The sequence below is a fragment of the Camelina sativa genome, chromosome 20 (genome assembly GCF_030686135.1).
Source record: "Camelina sativa cultivar CO46 ecotype springtype chromosome 20, ASM3068613v1".
NCBI lineage: Eukaryota > Viridiplantae > Streptophyta > Magnoliopsida > Brassicales > Brassicaceae > Camelina > Camelina sativa.
Genome location: NC_141899.1, coordinates 20,656,704 through 20,676,759, shown reverse-complemented (window position 1 = coordinate 20,676,759; position 20,056 = coordinate 20,656,704). Strand labels below are relative to the sequence as shown.

The window sequence follows — 20,056 nt, the reverse complement described above, 5'->3', positions numbered from 1 at the left end:
ACCATAAGCTGATTTGGATTGTTGTTTGATTTATGTTTCTCCGGTTTGGTGTGGTTGAAAGAAAACTTTAGGACTCAGTTTAAGAGGGGAGTCTCAACATTTTAGGGTTTTAGGAGTCTCTTTTTATTTCTCCTTTGTGAAAGAGAAGAGAGAAAGTTTCCTGAGATTTTATTTGATCGAAAAGAGAGTTTTATGTGCATGTTCTTGAGAGATTTGTGGAGAAGGAGATTTGAGTGTGTGGTGACGGTTAGGAGGCTGATGTGGCTGTATGTGTCGTTCTCTTTGTTAGACACTTTGTGTTTTAGAGGTGAGTGCACTACTATAACTAATATAAGCGATTAAATCTCTCTTTATGTAATTGTGTGGTTGATTTTTCTCTTGTGTGCCTGTTATTTTTGATGTTTGGGGCATGGTTTGGCTGATGTCGGAGTGAAACGACCCAACCCATTTTTTTTAAATATAATATTAAACTAGTGATCCCATACTCACTATCCTCCTAACCACATTCAAACCAAACAGCGGAAATAACCAAACATTAAACCAAATAACCATTATTAATTCCATAACATCTAACCATCAATACCAAATAGCATAACCAAGTCATAGAACAATGAACCAGCAACCTAAACAACCATTCAAGACCACTATGTTTCATTCTAGCAACCTAACAGCAACATAGAACAAATAATCAAGCCTCTAGAACATTCTCCTCTTTACTGCTTTGATTACACGATAACACTTTGCCTTAACCTGCATCAGAAACAACAATTAAGACGCGTGCGTATTATCATAAATATTCAGTGAGGCAATCCTCCCATCTACTAGGCTATGCACACAAGCAATTGAGAATCTCCAATCAACAAGAAATAAATAACAATCAAACTAGGAACAGCAAAAGTCAGCCGCCTGCTGACAGGTTTATGTCGACTGACACCCTCGATCGACACAGACACCTGGCGAAGGTTACATCGACCGACAAACTCCTTGTGTCGATCGAAGCAGACCCCCTTGCATTGACTGACGCACCCCTCACTATAAGATAACCGGCTTTTAACGACGTTTTATATTTATGATAACGTCGGTTACTAAATGGCACAAAAGTATTGACGTCGGTTTTCAAACTGACTTAACAATGTCCGATGCAAATTATATTGGCTTCGGTTGATCAATTGACGTTAACTTATACGTCAATATAATTTCATCGGTTTTATTGAGTTTACGATGATTTTAATTTTTGACGCAAGAGTCAAAAGCTCATACTTTGTATCACTTCTATAACCGACGCATTGTAACATCCGCGAACCGGATTCCTAGTTTGGGATGTTCATCGATCGATGAAGGAGTTGCATCAGTCGATGCAAGGTCGGTTTTGTGCGGGACGACTTAAGTTACACACGTGTTTAGCTGTGTTTTGGGATTAGGAAACCCTTAAGTCGAGTTGGTGTCGTCATTAGTGGAAATTAGCCGTTTTTGAGAGGAAAAAGAAAGAGAGAAAGAAGTTATTAAGCGTTCCTGAGAGTTTAGTGATTTTTGGCTGTTCTTTGGGAGATCTGTAGCTGGGATTGTTGTAGGAGCTTGTTAGGAGCGCAGAGTCATTGGTGTAGGGTCAGATTCTTCTTTGGCAAAGGTGAGTACAAGAACATGGCTTATCTAAGCTTGAGATTTCTCTGATTTTCTTGTTTATGTGTTATGTGGTTGATTCCTTGGCTTGTTAGAATATTTATGGGTCACTTGGGGCTTTGAGAGGCTCTTTTGTGGCATTGGATCGTGTGTTGGTGGTTTAGGTACGGAGATCTGGTGAGGAGCTTCGGGGAAGACAATGCTCGGCATGTGCATCGATCGATTTAATGTGAGGACGGTGCAATTTGACCTAAGAGCATCGGTCGATGCCATGTAGTGGTGTCGGTCGATGCAATTAGGGATTTCGTGAAATGTCAAACATGCATCGATCAATGCAGTGTTGGTGTCGGTCGATGTAGGCGAGTATTGCATCGGTCGATGGAGGGTTGCATCGGTTGATGCAACCCCAATCAGTGTCGATCGATGCAGTTGTCCTGGTTTGTTTCTTGTTTGTTGTTTTTTGGTTAGAGATATCTCAATTGCTTGTGTGTATAATAGCCAAGTAGATTGAATGATTTCCTCACTAAATATTTCTAGTAATACTTACGCCTCTGTTTTGTGTTGTGGCGCAGGTAAAGGCAAAATGTGATCGTGGAGTCAAGGCTATGAAGAGCAGGATGTTCTAGAGATTCGTTTTTTTGCTCTCTGTCTTTGTTAGGATTCTAGAGTGGAACTTAGTGGTCTATAACGAATGTTAGAATTGCTGGTACTATGACTTTGTTTTTATGTTTTGGATTATTGCTGAATTGGTATTATGTCATTCATTTATTCGTTATTGGTTTATTGGATTATTTATTGGTTATCCGCTGTTATTGTTTGGGGTAGGTTGCTAGTGAGTATGAGATCACTAGATATTAGGATATTAAAAAAAAAAATAATGGGTCGGGTTATTTCAGTTGGGTATCAGAGCCCATACGGTTCTAGGTACGGGTTCGCTGTATGCTTTGTGTGGTGGATGTTGGATTGAATGCTTGTGTAAACACTGGCGTATTAGTCAACATCTCCTTCAGGCTTGTAAAGCCCTTTTCACACTCCCGTGACCAAACAAACGGAACATCCTTCCCTGTAAATTAGTCATCGGTCGTTCCTTGCTCGCCAAACCCTTCACGAATCTCCTGTTGTAACCCGCCAAACCAAGAAAACTCCTGATCTCCGTGGCATTCGGCAGTCTAGGCCAATCCATGATGGTGTGAATCTTCTTTGGATCCACAAAAACTCCCTTTGCAGACAATGTGATCCAAAAAACCCATCTCCCTCTGCTAGAAACTGCACTTGCTCAACTTGGCATACAACTTTTGCTCCAGCAGCTTCTCCAACATTACTCTCAAGTGTACTACATGCTCCTCAGAACTCTTAGAGTACACCAAAATATCATCAATGAAGATGATAACAGACACATCCAAAAACTCTTGGAACACATTGTTCATCAACCTCATGAACGCTGCTGATGCGTTAGCAACCCAAAAACATCACCACATAGTCATAATGCCCATATCTCATCCTAATAGCAGTCTTCCTCACATTTGCTTCATCTATCGTAATCTGATGATATATCGACGGATCAATCTTGGAGAACCAAGTAGCACCTCTCAGCTGATCCAACAACTCATCGATCATGGGAAAAAGGTACTCATTCTTCAAAGTGACCCAGTTCAAACCCCGATAATCAATGCACAAGCGGAAACTCCTGTTTTTCTTCTTAACGAACAAAATCAGCTCTCCCCACGGTGCAATGCTAGGATGAATCAATCCCTTCCTCAAAAGATCCTCCAACTGCTTCTTTGCTGGAGCCTTCTTGTAAGGCGCCTTGGATACCGGCATAGTCCCCGGTTCCAGCTCAATCGTTAAGGGATCAAACTGAGATGGTGGTAACTCCTGCAATGACTGGAACATATCCTCAAACTCCTCAACAACCCTAATATCGCCAATTGTAGACTGTCCCACTGACTCCGACATCCAAATTGTAACCAGATAGGCCGCACACCCCTTCTCGATCATCTTCCCGGCCTACATGTCCGAGATCACAAGACTCCCTGAAGTCGGTCTCACTCCCTCAAATACCAACTTCCCTTCTGGACGCTCAAACACCACTCTACCCTGATGAAAATCCTGATGTAGCCTATGACGACCCAATAAATCCATCCCCATGATAACATCATACAACTCTACAGTACTGATAATCAAATCCGCTGGCCTCAACTCCCCCGCTATATGAATATCCACATCCCTCGCCCGTCCAAGGACTCTCAGAAACTCACTGATAACATCATTAATTTACCTATTTTAGCTATAGTTATAGTATGCATTTAGGAAGAGTTTTACATGATTTCAAGGCTTTAATGACATTATTTAGGTTTCAAGAAGGTTTTACAGGTTTTATAGCAAAAAAGACTAAAAGACAAGGAAAATACGTTTCAGGATAGATTCAGAGTTTACAGTACGGGATACTTTTAAAGGACTTCCAGAACCCACATTTTGAGGATATTGGTGTCTATGGAAAGATGGAAGAGTCATCGTTCTCCTCCAAATGAAATCAACTTGTTTCGTTCAGTCAGTTGGAAGATATGCCAGAGTTACCAGAAAGTGTATTAAACCGACGAGAAGATAAGTTTGAAGCAAGTGGACTTTGATGACGGTCCGATTAGCAACCTTCACGGCGGCCCGGTCCAGAGGAGTCACGACGGTCCAGAATCTTCCTCAGCCGCTCCTTGTCCTGCACTCAACAAGAAAATATGTTTTTACTCGTACAAAACCCTAAGCCTTCAAAACCTTATAAATACTCATCTAAGCCCTAGGATTTAGAGTGTGTAATCATTGGAGCAGCCAAGAGACGACCAGAGGAGCAGCCGACGACCAGAAGCTCTCTCTCGTTCCTCTCCTTGAAGCCTTTGAAGTTCACCAACTCTTTCTCTTTCTTTTGTTCGTTTGATACACTAGTGTTCATAAGGAGAAGTCTTTACATCTTGTACTCGATTTTAAGAATTAATCTCTAAACCTTATTATTACTATTTATTCTTTTATGTTTATGAGTTTATTCAACCTTGCTTTTATGATTCCCTTAAACATGCTAGAGTAGTTTTCTAGTTGGGTTTAAAGGGATAATCAAAGGGGGAAAATGATCTTAGTTTAGGTGACAATTCTTAGGGTTTGTTAGATTTATATGCTGTTTATTATATACTTTAATTCTAAGTCTTTGCTTAATACTTTAATTTAGCGTCATGAACTAATTATGATCTAAAGTGTGTGTGCGTCACTAAAACTTGCATATGTGCTTGACCTAGCTGAGATGTGTGTCGTGTCATAGGAAGCACATACCACGTACCTATGGAACTTCATGGATTAGAATCAAACCTGTTTTAAATGATTTGATCTATGCGTCGTTGCCTGCGATAGTTGAGTAATGGAGTATAGGGATCTTAGACGGTTTGCTTGTGACCTATAAGTTAATGTTTCTTTCGTGTTTCTTAGTCCGAGTCTTAGATAAACAAACTAATCCTAATCTTTCCATGCTGCGCTGTTGCCACCGCCATCTAGTGCAACTTGGGATACTTGGGCTTGATGTGCCCAGACTCCCTGCAGTGAAAACACACTCAAGCTGCCGTTGGGCCACTCCTTTATGGACAGATCGCCATCTTGTGATCCAAGCTACTGCACCTAAAGTATCCCACACCCCTCGGTCTCTGCATAGCCTCCCACTTGCTCTTGGTTCCCTGCGCAATCTTGCAGCCCTTGCCAGAACCTCCATGATGATGAGCCCTTCTCGGCTGAACCGCTGGACTAACCGTCACGACATGTGCCCAAATGTTCTCCTCGATCTCAGCTGCGGTCTTAACCAACTCCGCTCTTCTGGTATAACTCCGCCCTCCACAATGTACCCTCAAATCACCGGCATGAACCTCCTGACCTGACACTCCTCATACTCCATTTCTCGGCCCCATATACCACAAGTGGACTGAATTTCACATTAAGCTCACGAACCAACCGAGTCCCCTAAGACAACTGCAGAAGCTTCAACTCCATATGGTCTAGTGCTTCTCAAGGGAAATACTAGCGGTTGAACTCCTCCACAAAATCAACCCAAGCCATCTCACTCTGCACCCTCCTGGCAGCCACCGACCTCCACCACAAGTGAGCATCATCTGCCAAGTGGTGGACCCCTCCTGGAATTTCTGCGACTCGCCGACGCCCTCGACTATCACACTCTGGTCCACGGTGACACTAACAACTAGGCCTCTGCCCCTACCATGAACACGTCCGAGTCCACGATCTTGTCCACGACCACGTCCGCGTCCACGACCCGTGACAGCACCACCTCTAACTATTGCACTACCATGAACAGAAGGCTAAGAAAAAAAAATCCAAAACCATACACAGAAACACAACTTACCATGAAATCTCATTGAACCAATAATATAAAACGATACCATTAACCCAATAACCAATAAACCAATAATCAATTCATTATAAATAGTAATAAACCATCCAAGCTGTCCCACAAAAAAGTACCTTGCATCGACCAATGCACACCCAAAACCGGGATTCCGGTTTGCAGGCGTTACACTTCCAAACCTTGACCAGACCAACTTGATAAAGTTTCAATCGTAGTGGCTCGTAGCTGTTTGTTGGCTTGTCCAACCATAGCATGGTTCGGGCGTTACAGATGATGAATTTGTTTTTAGATGTTCTGCTTATTGGCTTATTTGTTTATGTTTTATTTATGGTTGTTATTCCGATTGATTGTGTGTATAGTTTGTAGATGGAAGGATCACCTCATAAAATTTTTCTGGTAATACTCACGCATCTCATTGTCTATATGGTGCAGATAATGTGTGCCGTGAAATCATAGGGATAAAGAGCAGAATTATCTAGGGTCTAATTTGTATGTTGTTGGATTGTTATTATTATTGGAACCTAGTTTGGAAGTTACTTTATACTTTTGTTGTTCAAAAATAAATCAAAAACCTTAAAATATAACCTATTTCTCGTAGAATCGTTTCTGAAGATAGCAACGGAAGCAACCCATATTTAGTTAGATAATAAATAAATAAAAAATACAACTTTTTTTTTTCATTTTCTTCTTTCCTTTTTCGCGATTCCCTCTCGACGTAACCGGCGATTCACACCTAAATTCCATAAAAATCAATTAGTTCACCTTGAATGATTGATTTTTCCGGCTTTCCGCCGCCACTGCACTTCCTCAATCTACGCCCAGCTCTGTTCTTTTCTATCTCTATTCAGTTGTTTAATTCTCCTGGTAACAACCGTCGTGGTGGTGCTGATGATGATGACTTCACTTGGTGGTGGTGGTGGTGGAGGCAGAGGTGTTGGTGTTACTGGTGGAGGGAGATTCGTTACGTATCGACGCCTTTTACTGTGTCTCCGTCGGCTTCTCAGTCACCTAACTTCTATGGTGGTGGTCTCCGATCACAGCCTTCTTTCCCCGTTGAGCAAGATAAGTAATTTAAATCAATCACCATCTCACTCTGCACCCTTCTCAGTCACCTAAATATTTTTTTTTTTCTTATTCTTCTTCGTGTTGTTGTTGACTTGTTTTCTTTTTTTTGTTCTATCTCTGTTCTACTGATTTGGATCTTCAAATATGAGTTGCTATCTACCCACCACTGCAAATTAAGCTCTTTATTTTAGCTCAAACTACTGCAATTGTGTACTGGATTCTATAAAAATTCTTATGCTTATAATTTTAAAACATTTATCTAAATCTAGGAACCCTGTTTGTCTAGCCTCGATTGGGTAATGGATTGTTAGTGCCTCAATATCTTATAGAATCAGCTTTTTTCTTCGTTTTGTGATGGTTGACTTCGTGAAGCTATAAATACTCCACTCTGCTTAAGATCTGACATTTTCTTACATACGCTTATCAACGTGATTGCTAAGTGAAAAGGAGTGGAACTTCATGTATTCTTGTATGCTCAAGGTCATACTGATTTGGATCATTTGCAATTTTTCCGTTGGCAAGTATCTTTCTGAGATACTTGCAGAACGTCACAAGCTTACGCCATACTGTTATAGTTAGAGTTTCTTTTCTTCTTCGTAAGATCTACTTTGTTTCTTGCGTCAGAACTAGGACTTTTATACAAAAAACAAATGTTTAGTTAGATGTTAGCAAAAAAAAAAAGATGTTGATCTTATTATGAAGAACTAATTTCTTGGAATTCTTATTCTGAGTTGTCTCACAGGAATCCATGCATACAAAACCTTTTTGATATCATACAGATCACAAGTGTGACCTTCGTAGAGATCATAGCAAAGGTTAGTGCATAGTCTTTGTTTGCAGTCTGTTACAATCTATTTTAACTAGTGTGAACGTTTTTATTATTCACTAACTTAGTTGAGACTATGATATCTCTCCATTCCACTATCATTATTCCATGAATATTATGAATTAGGATAAGAAATTACTGGTTGCTAAGTTGCGACAATGTAATACATTGCCCCTTATTCCGTGGAAGAAGTATTTGATAAAATGTATTTCATTTTCTTCTTGGTTTTGATGCTGCAATCATATATATCTTTGACAGGTTCTTATGCGTTAAGGTTTAAATGACTTTTAACAGGTTGTTGGTTTATCTTTTACTTTGCAGAGATCTGTTTCATCACCCTCCAGCACCAAATTGGCTAAACTCTCCCGGTAGCTCGTCCGGTCTCATCGTCAAGCAGCCAATCAGGGTGGATATTCCAGTCGACACATACCCAAACGTATGAATCTTTACTTTCCATGCTGAGAGCCTAAACTATCTTGCCAAAGTATAAACTATATAATTTGATAATTTGCAGTACAATTTTGTTGGTCGTCTCTCCGGTCCTAGAGGATGCTAATACTTCCCAATTATGTAAAAATAATTGTTTTCTTTTTAATGTAATTAAGTAATTGAAATAATTGTTTTGTTATCTTGGATTATTTAATAATTTATGAAAATTTGATAAATAATAAACAAATTTTTTAAAAATTATTATTTTAATGATTAGGAAATTTTGATAGGAGTTCTCTAGTGGATTGGATTTTTAAACTTGTAAGTGGATTGGTTTGATTAGTGTAATATTAATTATATGATTATTTTAATTATAAGCAAGTGAATACAAGTTATTTAGTGGAGATGGTCTTAGTTTACTGATTTTTATTGGTTATAATGGATATTATATTCATAATAAATTAGAATTGGTTTGGTATATATTTCTTCCGCTATGCATATTGGTTTGTTGTTGGTTTATTTTTGGGTGTAATTAAATATAATAGAGTATTTAATTCTATTATTTTTAAAAACACGTCCGGTAGTTTCATTGAATCATTGTCCTGAATTTAGTACCAGACTTAAAGGAATTATAATGAATAAACCACAAAAATGTAATAAATATTTTGGTCACTGAAATGTGTCTACGAATGTGGGTACTTAGCATGCTCTTTATTTTTCGAATTTTAGCACTAAATATCATCGTTTTCTGAAAAGTCAAACTAATTTTGATGGTGATTAAACATACTACTTCACAAAAAAAAAAAAAAAAAAAAAAAAAAAAAAAACTTGCCCACATTTTTGGGTGGCAAATATGATGATAAGAATAAGATATTTTGTGAAACAACAAACTCTAGTTAATTTGCCCACATCTTTGGTTGTACCTGCTTAATTGTTTTATTATATTTCAAAAAACCTAATTATTTTATTTCGAAAAACTAAACTTCTTCAATAAAACTAAAATTGATACGCTATGATGCACAAATACATTTCTTAATAATCAAAACAAGATAAATGCATTCAGGTAGAACCAACAACAATTAATTGAAAAAAGAATAAAAATAAAGACAACATTAAATATTTTTTTCTGAAATGAAGAAAATAAAACTCATAAATTCAGACAACTGAAAACTACAGTAAAAATATGCTTCTTTTAATTAAAGATTATTGTTACTGTATGAAGCATAAACACTAGTAGTAGAGGTGGTAGAGGAGGTGATGGAAGGCATGTGATTGGTGATGGCAAGATCAACAGTTGGTTGTTGGTGATAGTTGTAGTGGTTTCCATCTATCAAAGGAATTCTAGCATGTCCTCCAGCATAACCCACATTTTGTGCCAGCATCATATCATTAAATGAGTTTTCTTGATTCAATTACTGATTGGAATTCACATCTACATTCAAATTCATGTTATGATTTAAATCAAAATTCAAATCATGATTCCAAGTCATGTTATTGTAGACTCCTTGAATATGACCATAAAAATCATGCAAAGTATGATATTGAACCGGTTCTTGCAGATTTTGATTCATATTCATATTTTGGTATGGAATATGAGCACAAAACTCTCTAGTAGCACTTACCGCGGCTGTATTCACACCAACAGCAAAATCTGCAAGAGCAGGAGGATCTATATCCGCAACTCCAATAGGAAGAGGAGAGAAAGAAGAAGACTCACCATTTTCTAAATGAATTTGCATCCTTTGAGTAAGCTGATTGATATATTGATCAATATAGCGATGCAAATCATGAAGGTCATTTGCACCATAATGATACTCCGATATCTTTCCTTCAAGACAATCAAACATAAATCGTTTAACTTGTAACTCCCGATTCTCAACAGCCAGCTTGTATACTTGCTCTTTGATTTTGGTAATCTGCTCCCGCAAATATGTTTCTTGATCCATCATCTTTTTGTTGTTTGTTGCCATCGGCATCTCCATAAACTTCATTGCCACCTCTTGTGCACCTTCCTTTGACGGCCAAACCTCTGGTACCGACATATACGGACTGTATATGACCCCACAAGCTTGGACACCACAAAGGGTTTCCCTATTCATTAGGTTTCTTATCACTAAGTCCAAATTAGAGGCAATAAATCTTTTATCAATTTACTGTGTTTATCTATATATAGATCCTTATATTTCTGTGTGTAGTTGGTGCATTATCATTAGCTTATTACTTAATATAATATAATATATATATATATATATAAGTTATTTTTATTATTAAAACTAATTTTATCTAGCTTAATTTGTTCATAGATTGTTAAATTTGGAAGAATTTTGTCCAAAAAAAAAAGGAAGAACATATCTAGAACGTGCGGTTAGTAATATAAGAATACTTTTGTGAATAAAATTTGAAATATAGAAAAAAATATATTAGATATAATACCTTTAGGGGCGTTATGACCAGCTATTTTTATTTAAAAATACTTTTTATTAGCTAATTATTAGAAGTAATATAGCAGGTTTGAAAATATTTCATTTTGAAAGAATTACTAAAGTAGCGCATATATTTTGGTTTATTACTAGACTAACACATATAAAGTGTTACTTACTAGAATAGTACTAATTTGTTGTAAAAAGACTTTAAACCATGTATTAATTTCGTAACTACAAAAGTGTCATTTTCATTTATAAAATGGAAAAAATGAATAATAAAAACACAATGAAACATTAAACCCTAAACAACAATAGAAACCAAGGAGTCGTTTGTGTCGTTTGAACCGGAGTAGTGATTCAAGTGGCTTTTGTCAACAATTCTGGTAGAATTAATTTAAGAAGATGTTATGTTCAATAAATTATGACGATTATGTTGTGGTATGATTTGGGAACTAAAGAACGAACTTGTTGATAGGTATCAAATCGACAATAACAATGGAGCGAGGCGAATTCTAAAAGATGTTGGCGAAGAGTAAAAGGATGTAATAAACAACGGAAGTGGGGAAGAAAAGGAAGAGTCCACTTGAAATTTCCTGGGTCGACTGCGAAGTTTGTTGGTGGACAGCAAAGTTTCGGATTTTTTGAAATTTTTTTTGGGATTCATCGATTAAGAGGTAATTTATGGGTCGGCCCTGGTTTTGTTCAGTAGAATAATTCTGTTTAATTTTAAAATCTTATCTATTTGTTGGTTTTGGGGATGGGTGTCGATCGACACCAAAGGAAGTGTCGATCGACACCATCAATTTTTGGTTCGACCATATTGATTTAAATTGTTTATTTTGTTTGGTTTGATTTAAGTGAAACCTTAAAATGGGGTTATTTAAGTGGAAAGTCGACCTAGGTCGTGGTTTCAGTGTTGTTTCCGTTTTTCAGAGAGAAACAGAGAGAAAGAGAGCGTTCTTGGGAGATTTTGGAGTTTTGGTGCTTTTCCTTGGAGATCTTTCTATGGGAGTGAAGATCCAGGGGTTGAGACGTAATACGAGGTTGCTTGGGTGTTGGATTCGTCAGTTTGGGTCAGAAACTTTCTACAAAAGAGGTGAGTGCATGACCATGGCTGATCTAAGCCTGAGATTACCTTTGTCTTGCTTTTTATGTGATGTTGTGGTGTTTTTCTTGCTTGTTATGATTGCTATAGGGTTCTTACGGTTTCATATGACTTTTGGTCAAGTTATGGACAGATAGGAGGTGAAGAGGAGCGAGATTCGACTCTTGGCTTTGATCAGATCGCATCTGCGGAGTTAGTGTCGATCGACACCATGGAGCAGTATTGATCGACACTGAGGGGTAGTGTCGGTCGACACCAATAGCCTGTGTCAATCGACACTTGGCTGGTGTCGGTCGACACCTCCCTTTTCAGCGAGCAGATGATACTTGTTTCCCTTTTTAGTTATGTTTGTTTGATAATTGTTTGACATTGGAATCTCAGTTGCTTGTGTGTGTAGCCCAATTGATGGGAGGATTGCATCACTGAGTGTTTATGACAATACTCTGGCATCTCAATTTGTGTTTGTGGTGCAGGTAAAGGCAAAGTGTGATCCTGGAATCAAGGCAATAAAGAGGAGGGTGTTCTAGTGGCTCGATTGGTTGTTGTTTGGCTTATGTAGGTTGCTAGAGTTGAATCCTTAGAATGTTGTCTAAGATTGTTGGTTCTTTGTTTTATGTTGGATTGGTTTGTTGGTTTATTTGTTATGGAATTAATGTTGGATATTTGGTTATTGGTTAATTCATTGGTTTAATGGTATCGTTTATGTTATCCGCTGTTGTTTGATTGGGGTTAGGATGTTAGTGACTATGAGATCACTAGATTATTAGTTATTAATATTAGAAAAAAGGGTTAGGTCGTTTCAATAACACTGAGAAGTGATAAGAAGTTGTCTACTCAATAGCTCAATAGGGACATTGAGCCTAAAGAAGGGGAGGTAGTGGTTGAGATTGAAGTTGAAGATGAGTTGATAGAGCAAGATTATGGTAAAGACATAGAATCTGAAGAGGTTGTGGTTGACAAAGGGAAGAGTAAAGTGGTGGAGGATCCTAAGCAGGACAAGATCATTGATGGAGTTTCCAAGAAGAGTCAAGTGGCTGCCAAAGAGACTCTATTTGTGCCTCCACCTTATGAGCCAAGATTGTCATTTCCTGGTCGGTTTAAGAAACAACAAGTGGACAAGTATAGAGCTATGTTTGATGCACAAATAACAGATGTTGCTATTACAATGCCACTCATTGATGCATACTTGCTGAACCCATCATACGACAAGTTCCTCAAGGAATGATAATATTAACCCATGAGTGTAGTGCTATCATTCAAAACAAGATAGTAGCAAAGAAGCTTGATGATCCTGGTAGTTTCACTCTTGTTCATTGGGACCTTTATCTTTTAGCCATTGTTTATGTGATCTTGGGGATAGTGTGAGCTTGATGCCTCTCTCGGTTGCCAAAAGATTAGGTTTCACTCGCTACAAAGAGTGTAGAATCTCCCTTGTTCTTGCGGATAGGTCGGATAGGTCAGTTAGAACCCCGGTAGGACTGCTTGAAGACTTACCCGTCATGGTAGGGAATTTTGAGATTCCAACTAACTTTGTTGAATTAGAAATGTATGACGAACCAAAGGACCCACTCATCTTGGGACGCCCATTTCTAAGAACCGCAGGAGCTATGATTGATGTGAAAAGAGGAAAGATTCATTTGAATTTAGGAAAGGAAGCCTTGTGTTTTGACATCAACAAGGTGATGAGGAAGCCTAAAATTAAAAGACAAGCTTTCTACATTGAAGAAATGGATGTTTTGGCTGATAAGCTTTTGGAAGAGTTAGCCATAGAAGATGAGCCCCAAAACACTTTGACTGTTAAACAAGGAGAGTTTGGGTTACTAAAGGAAGATAGTGAAGGGTATGAGAAGATTCTTGACTCTCGCAAGCCTTCTAGTGATAATGGAAGCTTCCTTGAGTTGAAAGAGCAGGTGGTGAACTCAGTTGAATGGGACTCAAATGATGATTTGAGTGAGCTTAAAGCACCCAAGATTGATTTTAAACCATTTCCTAAAGGGCTAAGGTATGATTTTCTTGGAACAAAACTCTACTTATCCTGTTATTATCAATGAAGAACTTAGTGAACTATAAACTGTTACTCTCCTAGGTAAATTAAAGAACTAAAGGAGAGCTATTGGTTTTTCACTAGATGATATTAAAGGAATCTTTGAATCTCTTTGCATGCATAGGATACATTTAGATGATGAATCAATGACTTCCATTGAACCACAAAGATTGTCAAATCCTAACCTAAGAGATCTAGTGAGGAAAGAGATTCTAAAGCTCCATGATACGGGTATCATATATCCTATATCGGATAGTACATGGGTTTCACCGGTACATGTGGTACCCTATAAAGGAGGAGTCACTGTTGTTAAGAATGATAAAGATGACTTAATTCCTTCAAGGATTATAATTGGACATTGCATGTGTATTGATTACAGAAAAGTTAATGCCGCCTCTAGAATATCACTTCCCTTTACTGTTTATCGATCAAATGTTAGAACGGTTAGCAAACCATAGTCATTATTGCTTTTTAGACGGTTACTCAGGATTATTTCGTATATCAATATTTACATGTCTCGGTACCTTCATATATATATAGAATGCTGTTTGGACTATGTAATGCACCCGCTACTTTCCAACGGTGTATGATGTCCATTTTCTCGGATCTCATTGAAAATGTTGTTGAAGTATTCATGGATGACTTCTTTGTATATGAAGATTCTTTTTTTCTTGCCTTTCTAATCTTTGCAGGGTTTTAAAGAGATGTGAAGAAACCAATTTGGTTTCGAATTGGGAGAAGTGTCACTTCATGGTGAAAGAAGGGATTTTGTTGGGACACAAGATTTCAGAGAAGGGCATTGAGGTTGATAGAGCTAAGATTGATGTGATGACCAATCTAGCACCACCAAATTCAGCAAGGAAATGAGAAGCTTCTTGGACCATGCTGGGTTTTATAGAAGGTTTATAAAAGACTTCTCAAAGATTGCTAGGCCTCTTACAAGGTTGTTGTGTAAATATGTTGCATTTGAGTTTGATGAGGAGTGTCTACAAGCTTTCAAGAAGATAAATGAAGAGTTGGTTAGTGCTCTAATAGTTCAAGCTCCAAATTGATATTGAACTATTGGAGCACTAACCAACTCTTTCTTTATATGGAACACTCTCCAAATCTAGTTTACCATTTGAATATCAATGCCTTTCTTGTCTTTAATCTCCAAATCTCCAAATCTGGAGTTGGTTAGTGCTCCAATAGTTCAAGCTCTAGATTGGAGTTCAAGCTCAAGAGTTGGATATTGTTGCTTCAAGAGTTTGATTTGGAGATTAAAGATAAGAAAGGCATTGAGAATTGAGTAGCTTTTCATCTATCTAGATTGAGGATTGACAATGAGATTCCAATCAATGATTCACTTCTGGAATAGCGGCTAATGGCAATTCAACTTCTAGATAAGAGCCATGAGACTTGGAAAAAGCTTGTAGAGGTCATAAGTTTAGAAGAGAATAGTCCTTCGTATGCAGATTATGTTAACTACCTAGCTTGTGGTCTTTAGCCACCAAACTTGGTGGGATATGCTAGAAAAAAGTTATTTAAGGACATCAATAACTACTACTAGGATGCACCTTATCTCTTCGCTTTTTGTAGGACAAAATTTATAGAAGATGTGTTTCTAAAGAAGAGATAGAAGGGTAGTAGAACTTTGTCATGGAGCAGCCTATGGGGGTCACTTCACCACATTCAAGACAGTTACAAAAATCCTTCAAGCTGGTTTGTGGTGGCCAAAAATGTTCAAGGACACTAAAGAGATTATCTCCAAGTGTGATTTATGTCAAAGAAAGGGAAACATCAGCATGAGCGATGAAATGCCTCAAACTAAGTTGAAGTGTTTGATGTATGGGATATAGACATCATGGGACCATTCCCTTCTTCATATGGTAATAACTACATACTTGTGGCTGTTGATTATGTCTCTAAATAGGTAGAAGCCATAGCTAGTCCTACTAATGATGCAAAGGTGGTGTTGAAGTTGTTTAAGACAATCATCTTTCCAAGGTTTGGTATTCCAAGAGTGGTCATAAGTGATGGAGGAAGACACTTGATCAACAAGGTCTTTGAGATTCTTCTCAAGAAGCATGGAGTGAAGCATAAGGTTGCTACTCCTTACCATCCTCAAACTAGTGGTCGATTTGAAGTTTCCAACAGGGAAATCAAGGCAATTCTTTTGAAAACAGTAGGTATCACAAGGAAGGATTGGACAAAGAAGTTGGATGATGCTCTATGGGCACACTTATATCATGGTTAAAAACCGTAAAAACCATGATATATCAACTCCCCCAGGCTTAGCTTTTGCTTGCCTTCAAGCAAAACAGAAACTTAGACCTGTTAAAGACGTTTGAAAACATATGAACTCACTCAACTGCAAGCAATTGATCTTCGCACTTCATCGCCTTGACTCTCAAGAATTTACTTCATACAACTTGTCAATAAAAAGCATCAACATTCCTTACTCAAATCCCACAATCCTCTGGAGTCTCTAGTTTCGCCATTGTAATCTCATTAAATAAATTAAAGCAAATAAAAGCGAGTTCTTACCTTGGGAATATCGATCAGTGGCATATGATCTATCTTCTTGCCAAGACATTCTTCATACATCTCTTTTCCTCTCTCTTTTCTCACTTACAAGGGGTTGATTTTTCTCTAATTTTCTAGAGTATCATTTTACATTTTTTATCAAACAATTTTTTATAGAAGTATGCACAGGTTTACGCGACATCCCTCAGCTCACTTATATCCTTCTTCTTTTTTTGTTTCTCCATTTTTTTCTGATCTTTCTCTTTTTTTTTTAGAGTACTGAAGGGAAGAGAGAGGGGAGACATATTTTGAAAACTTGCACTGTCTTGTATGGCTCAAAGAAGAAGTCTAGTCCATTGATTTCCAACTCCCAAAGTAAGAGATTAAGTCCAGTTAAAATCTTGATAAAAATTGAGAAAACTTTAATTTAACCAGATATCCATTGAATAAGGCTTTCGGGATTGTTCATACAACTCATAGTCTTTTCCACACTTCGGTTCTGAGGTCAAACTTAATCAAGAGTCATTAGAGTGTTAGCAAAAGAATAGAAACTGTTAGTTAAAGATCATACCCAGAAGAAAAATTTGAAAAATTTGACTCAATAAAAACAAAATACGGTTTTGACTGACACAATAGAAACAAAAACATAGTTAGTAGTTAGTAGACACCTCCCCCAGACTTAAACAACATTGTCTCCAGTGTTATCAAGAAAGAGAGAAGCAAAGTTAAACAAAAATGTATTGAAAATTGTAATGAAAAGATGAACTGGTTAAAGGTTACCCATGGGTCAACCAATGTTATTCTGTGAAGTTCACAGTGTCGACCGACACCATGAAGGTGTTGATTGACACCCTCTGCGGACAAAACATGATCGAAAATCCTTTGTTAGTTGCAGTTAGATTGTGTTGGTAAGTAATCCTTGGATGATTACTCTGTTAAGAAGCATTCAAACACAAGTTAAAAGCAACATGATAGATAGATATTTCATTAGTTTCATACAAATCCAAACTCAAACTGACTCAATGCAAGAAGAAAAATGACTCAACCTAAAAAGGAAAAAGATAAAGAAAACCATGATTAGAAGCTAGGCATTATCAGCACCTCGACTGGCAGGAGGGGATGGTGATCTGCGCCTAGTAGGAAAAATGCAGCGACACCTAGAAAATTCAGCAATAGCGTTTCAGATGGCACGCATAGTGGAGGTCTGGTACTCCTGATAAGCTCCCTATTCCATGGTAGCAAAAGGTTGTGGAGGCTCTGGAAACTCAAATGCCGCGGTCCCAGAAGAAGAACCAACCTCAAAACCCCCATCAGGGTCAACCGCAGGTGCAACAGCAGGAGTAGTCCGCGGTACTCGATGGAGACGAGTAGGAGGACAAGCAACAAAGTCATCAGCAGTAGGAGTAAAACGTAACTGCTCTGCCTCATCACCAATGGTGGTAAGATCAGGTCGCGGCGGCCGAATCAAATGCTCTCCAGTGTCATCAGAAAACCTCCACATCAAATCCTGTTTCAGCCAAGTAGCACTCTTCAAGTAACCTTCATCCATGAGATTCCTCTTGGTGATGACACTGAAACCATTGGCAGATATGTTCTTGAACTGAAAAATCGTGGTAAGAAGGCTCCCCACAGACTCAGTCTTAATACCAATACCCATAAACGGCTTGGCCTGCAGAGAGACCATGCGATGTGCAAAAACACTCCCAAAGTTAATAGCTCCAGGATCAGTACGCTCAGTAAAAGGGTGAATCAAGTCACCAACTCTGAGGCCTAACAAGTACAGCTCTGAAGCTCTCAAGCTCTCATCTTTCCTGGTTCCATCTTACAAAAGAAAGTGTTGCCAATGGCACGATGAACATACCTGAGCGCTGGATGTCTGACATCTGACTGAAGAGACTCCTTGGAGTTATACTCTCCAATGCCTATGAAATACCAAAGAGTAGAAACACCCAAATGCTGCTTTGGCAGAGAAGTGTGCTGAAAGAAACGGGGCCACTCGTAGATATCACAAATCTCATAAAATCTTATGCCATAAGACTGCGGATCCTGCTTATCCTCATAAGTAATACTAATAAAAGCCATAAACTTACGCGCTAAATCCGGATAACAATCATATTGCTTAGTGCATACAGTTCCCAAGCGCATCTTCTCTAACAAACCTAAAACCTCAGCATAAATTACCATCCTATGAATAATAGCAGGATCAACAAACCTGGTGGGTTTGATAGTAACTTCTAACCAAGCATTGTACACCATTGTCTCATACTCTCCCCCCACTGATTCAGCAATGGCCTGTTGATGAATACAGGCTTCCCAAGCTCAACAAGAGGTTCATCATCCCATTTCTTTTCAGTGCTAATCTTGGCATGTTCCTCCTTTGGCCATGGAGGGAGAGATGGAATGGGAGAAGGAAGAGAGAGGTCAGGCAAGGTGGTGGAGGGTCTCGCCGGAGCTCGCGGTGGCTGACGGTGGCCGGACTGGCGAGAAGAAGAAGCTTTGCCGCCAGTCATTTTCTGTTTTTTCAGGAGTGACATCGCTCCAAACCAGGAAATTGACACTGGATCTGAAAAAAAAGAGGGAAAATTGAGTGGGTTAGCACCAAAAATCACTCAAGACGGAACAAAATTGAAGAAGTTATGAAGTTTTGAAGTGTTTGGTCGGGTTTTGGAGGAAGGTGAATAATGAAGAAGACGGCTAGGGTTATAAAGGTTTTTCGCGTCTGTTCTCGATGTCGACCGACACCCAATTAGTGGTGTCGGTCGATGCTCATCAGTTAAACCCAGCCCACTAAAAATTCAAAGCCCATTAAACAAATCCAAAAGTATGTAGCCGGATAGCCTTTTATCTGTTATGCGGTCCAACACCGGTGTCGAACGACTCCCAAGTGGTGTCGGTCGATGCTATGCTCTAATCAATGCTGTCCGAACGTTTTTATTGTTTTTTATATTATTTTTCTGAAACAAATAAAACTCAAAACTAAAAGTTAATATATTAACAAAAATAAGAAAATAGAAAATAATTAGTTCCTACCGGTGGGTTGCCTCCCACCAAACGCTTCTTTTAAGTCATTAGCTTGACTTGGCAACAGATTAGGCTGAGGGTGGATCGTCCAAATGCACAATGTGTACGTCTGGTATCTCGGCTTTCGCCCAATAATATTTCACCCTCTGACCATTAACGATAAATTTCTCTCCTTTGGAGTTCGGCAACACAATGGCTCCATATGGTCTAACCTCTTGAATGGCAAAAGGACCGGATTAAGAGGAACATAGCTTACCTAGAAACAGCGTCAAGCGGTAGTTGTATAGAAGTACCTGGTCATTAGGCTCAAAGTGTCGTGAGATGATCTTTTTATCATGATAATCCTTTGTCCTCTCCTTGTACAGTTTACAATTCTCAAATGCATGAAAACACAACTCATCCAACTCATTTAGTTGTACTAACCTTCTCTGAAGCTATCTTGGCATCAAAATTCATCAATTTAACAGTCCAGGCTGCTTTGTGCTCTAATTTCACTGGAAGATGACATGCTTTCCCATAAAGTAGATGGAAAAGAGTAGTGCCAAGTGGTGTTTTATAAGCGGTCCGATAATCCCAAAATGCATCATCTAACTTCATAGCCCAATCTTTCCTTGTAACACCTACCTTT

At 38.4% G+C, this 20,056-nt stretch overlaps 2 protein-coding genes and 1 pseudogene across 2 annotated transcripts; 1 reads left to right on the top strand and 2 right to left on the bottom strand.

The window, feature by feature from the left end:
* Positions 1–2,879: 2,879 nt before the first annotated feature.
* On the bottom strand, positions 2,880–5,545 carry LOC147919216 (uncharacterized). The gene is made up of 5 exons (XM_087503898.1): positions 5,517–5,545; positions 5,275–5,466; positions 3,682–3,877; positions 3,279–3,627; positions 2,880–3,064 (listed from the first exon to the last, which is right to left on the bottom strand). Exons 1-5 carry the CDS (start codon positions 5,543–5,545, stop codon positions 2,880–2,882), a joined length of 951 nt encoding a protein of 316 aa, XP_087360024.1.
* Positions 5,546–9,742: 4,197 nt separating this feature from the next.
* LOC147919215 (agamous-like MADS-box protein AGL36 pseudogene) lies at positions 9,743–10,429 on the bottom strand (annotated as a pseudogene).
* Positions 10,430–15,540: 5,111 nt separating this feature from the next.
* Positions 15,541–16,138, top strand: LOC147919214 (uncharacterized). Its single transcript, XM_087503897.1, has 2 exons — positions 15,541–15,603; positions 15,815–16,138. The coding sequence occupies exons 1-2, from the start codon at positions 15,541–15,543 to the stop codon at positions 16,136–16,138; spliced, it is 387 nt and encodes a 128-aa protein (XP_087360023.1).
* The last annotated feature ends 3,918 nt before the right edge of the window (positions 16,139–20,056 follow it).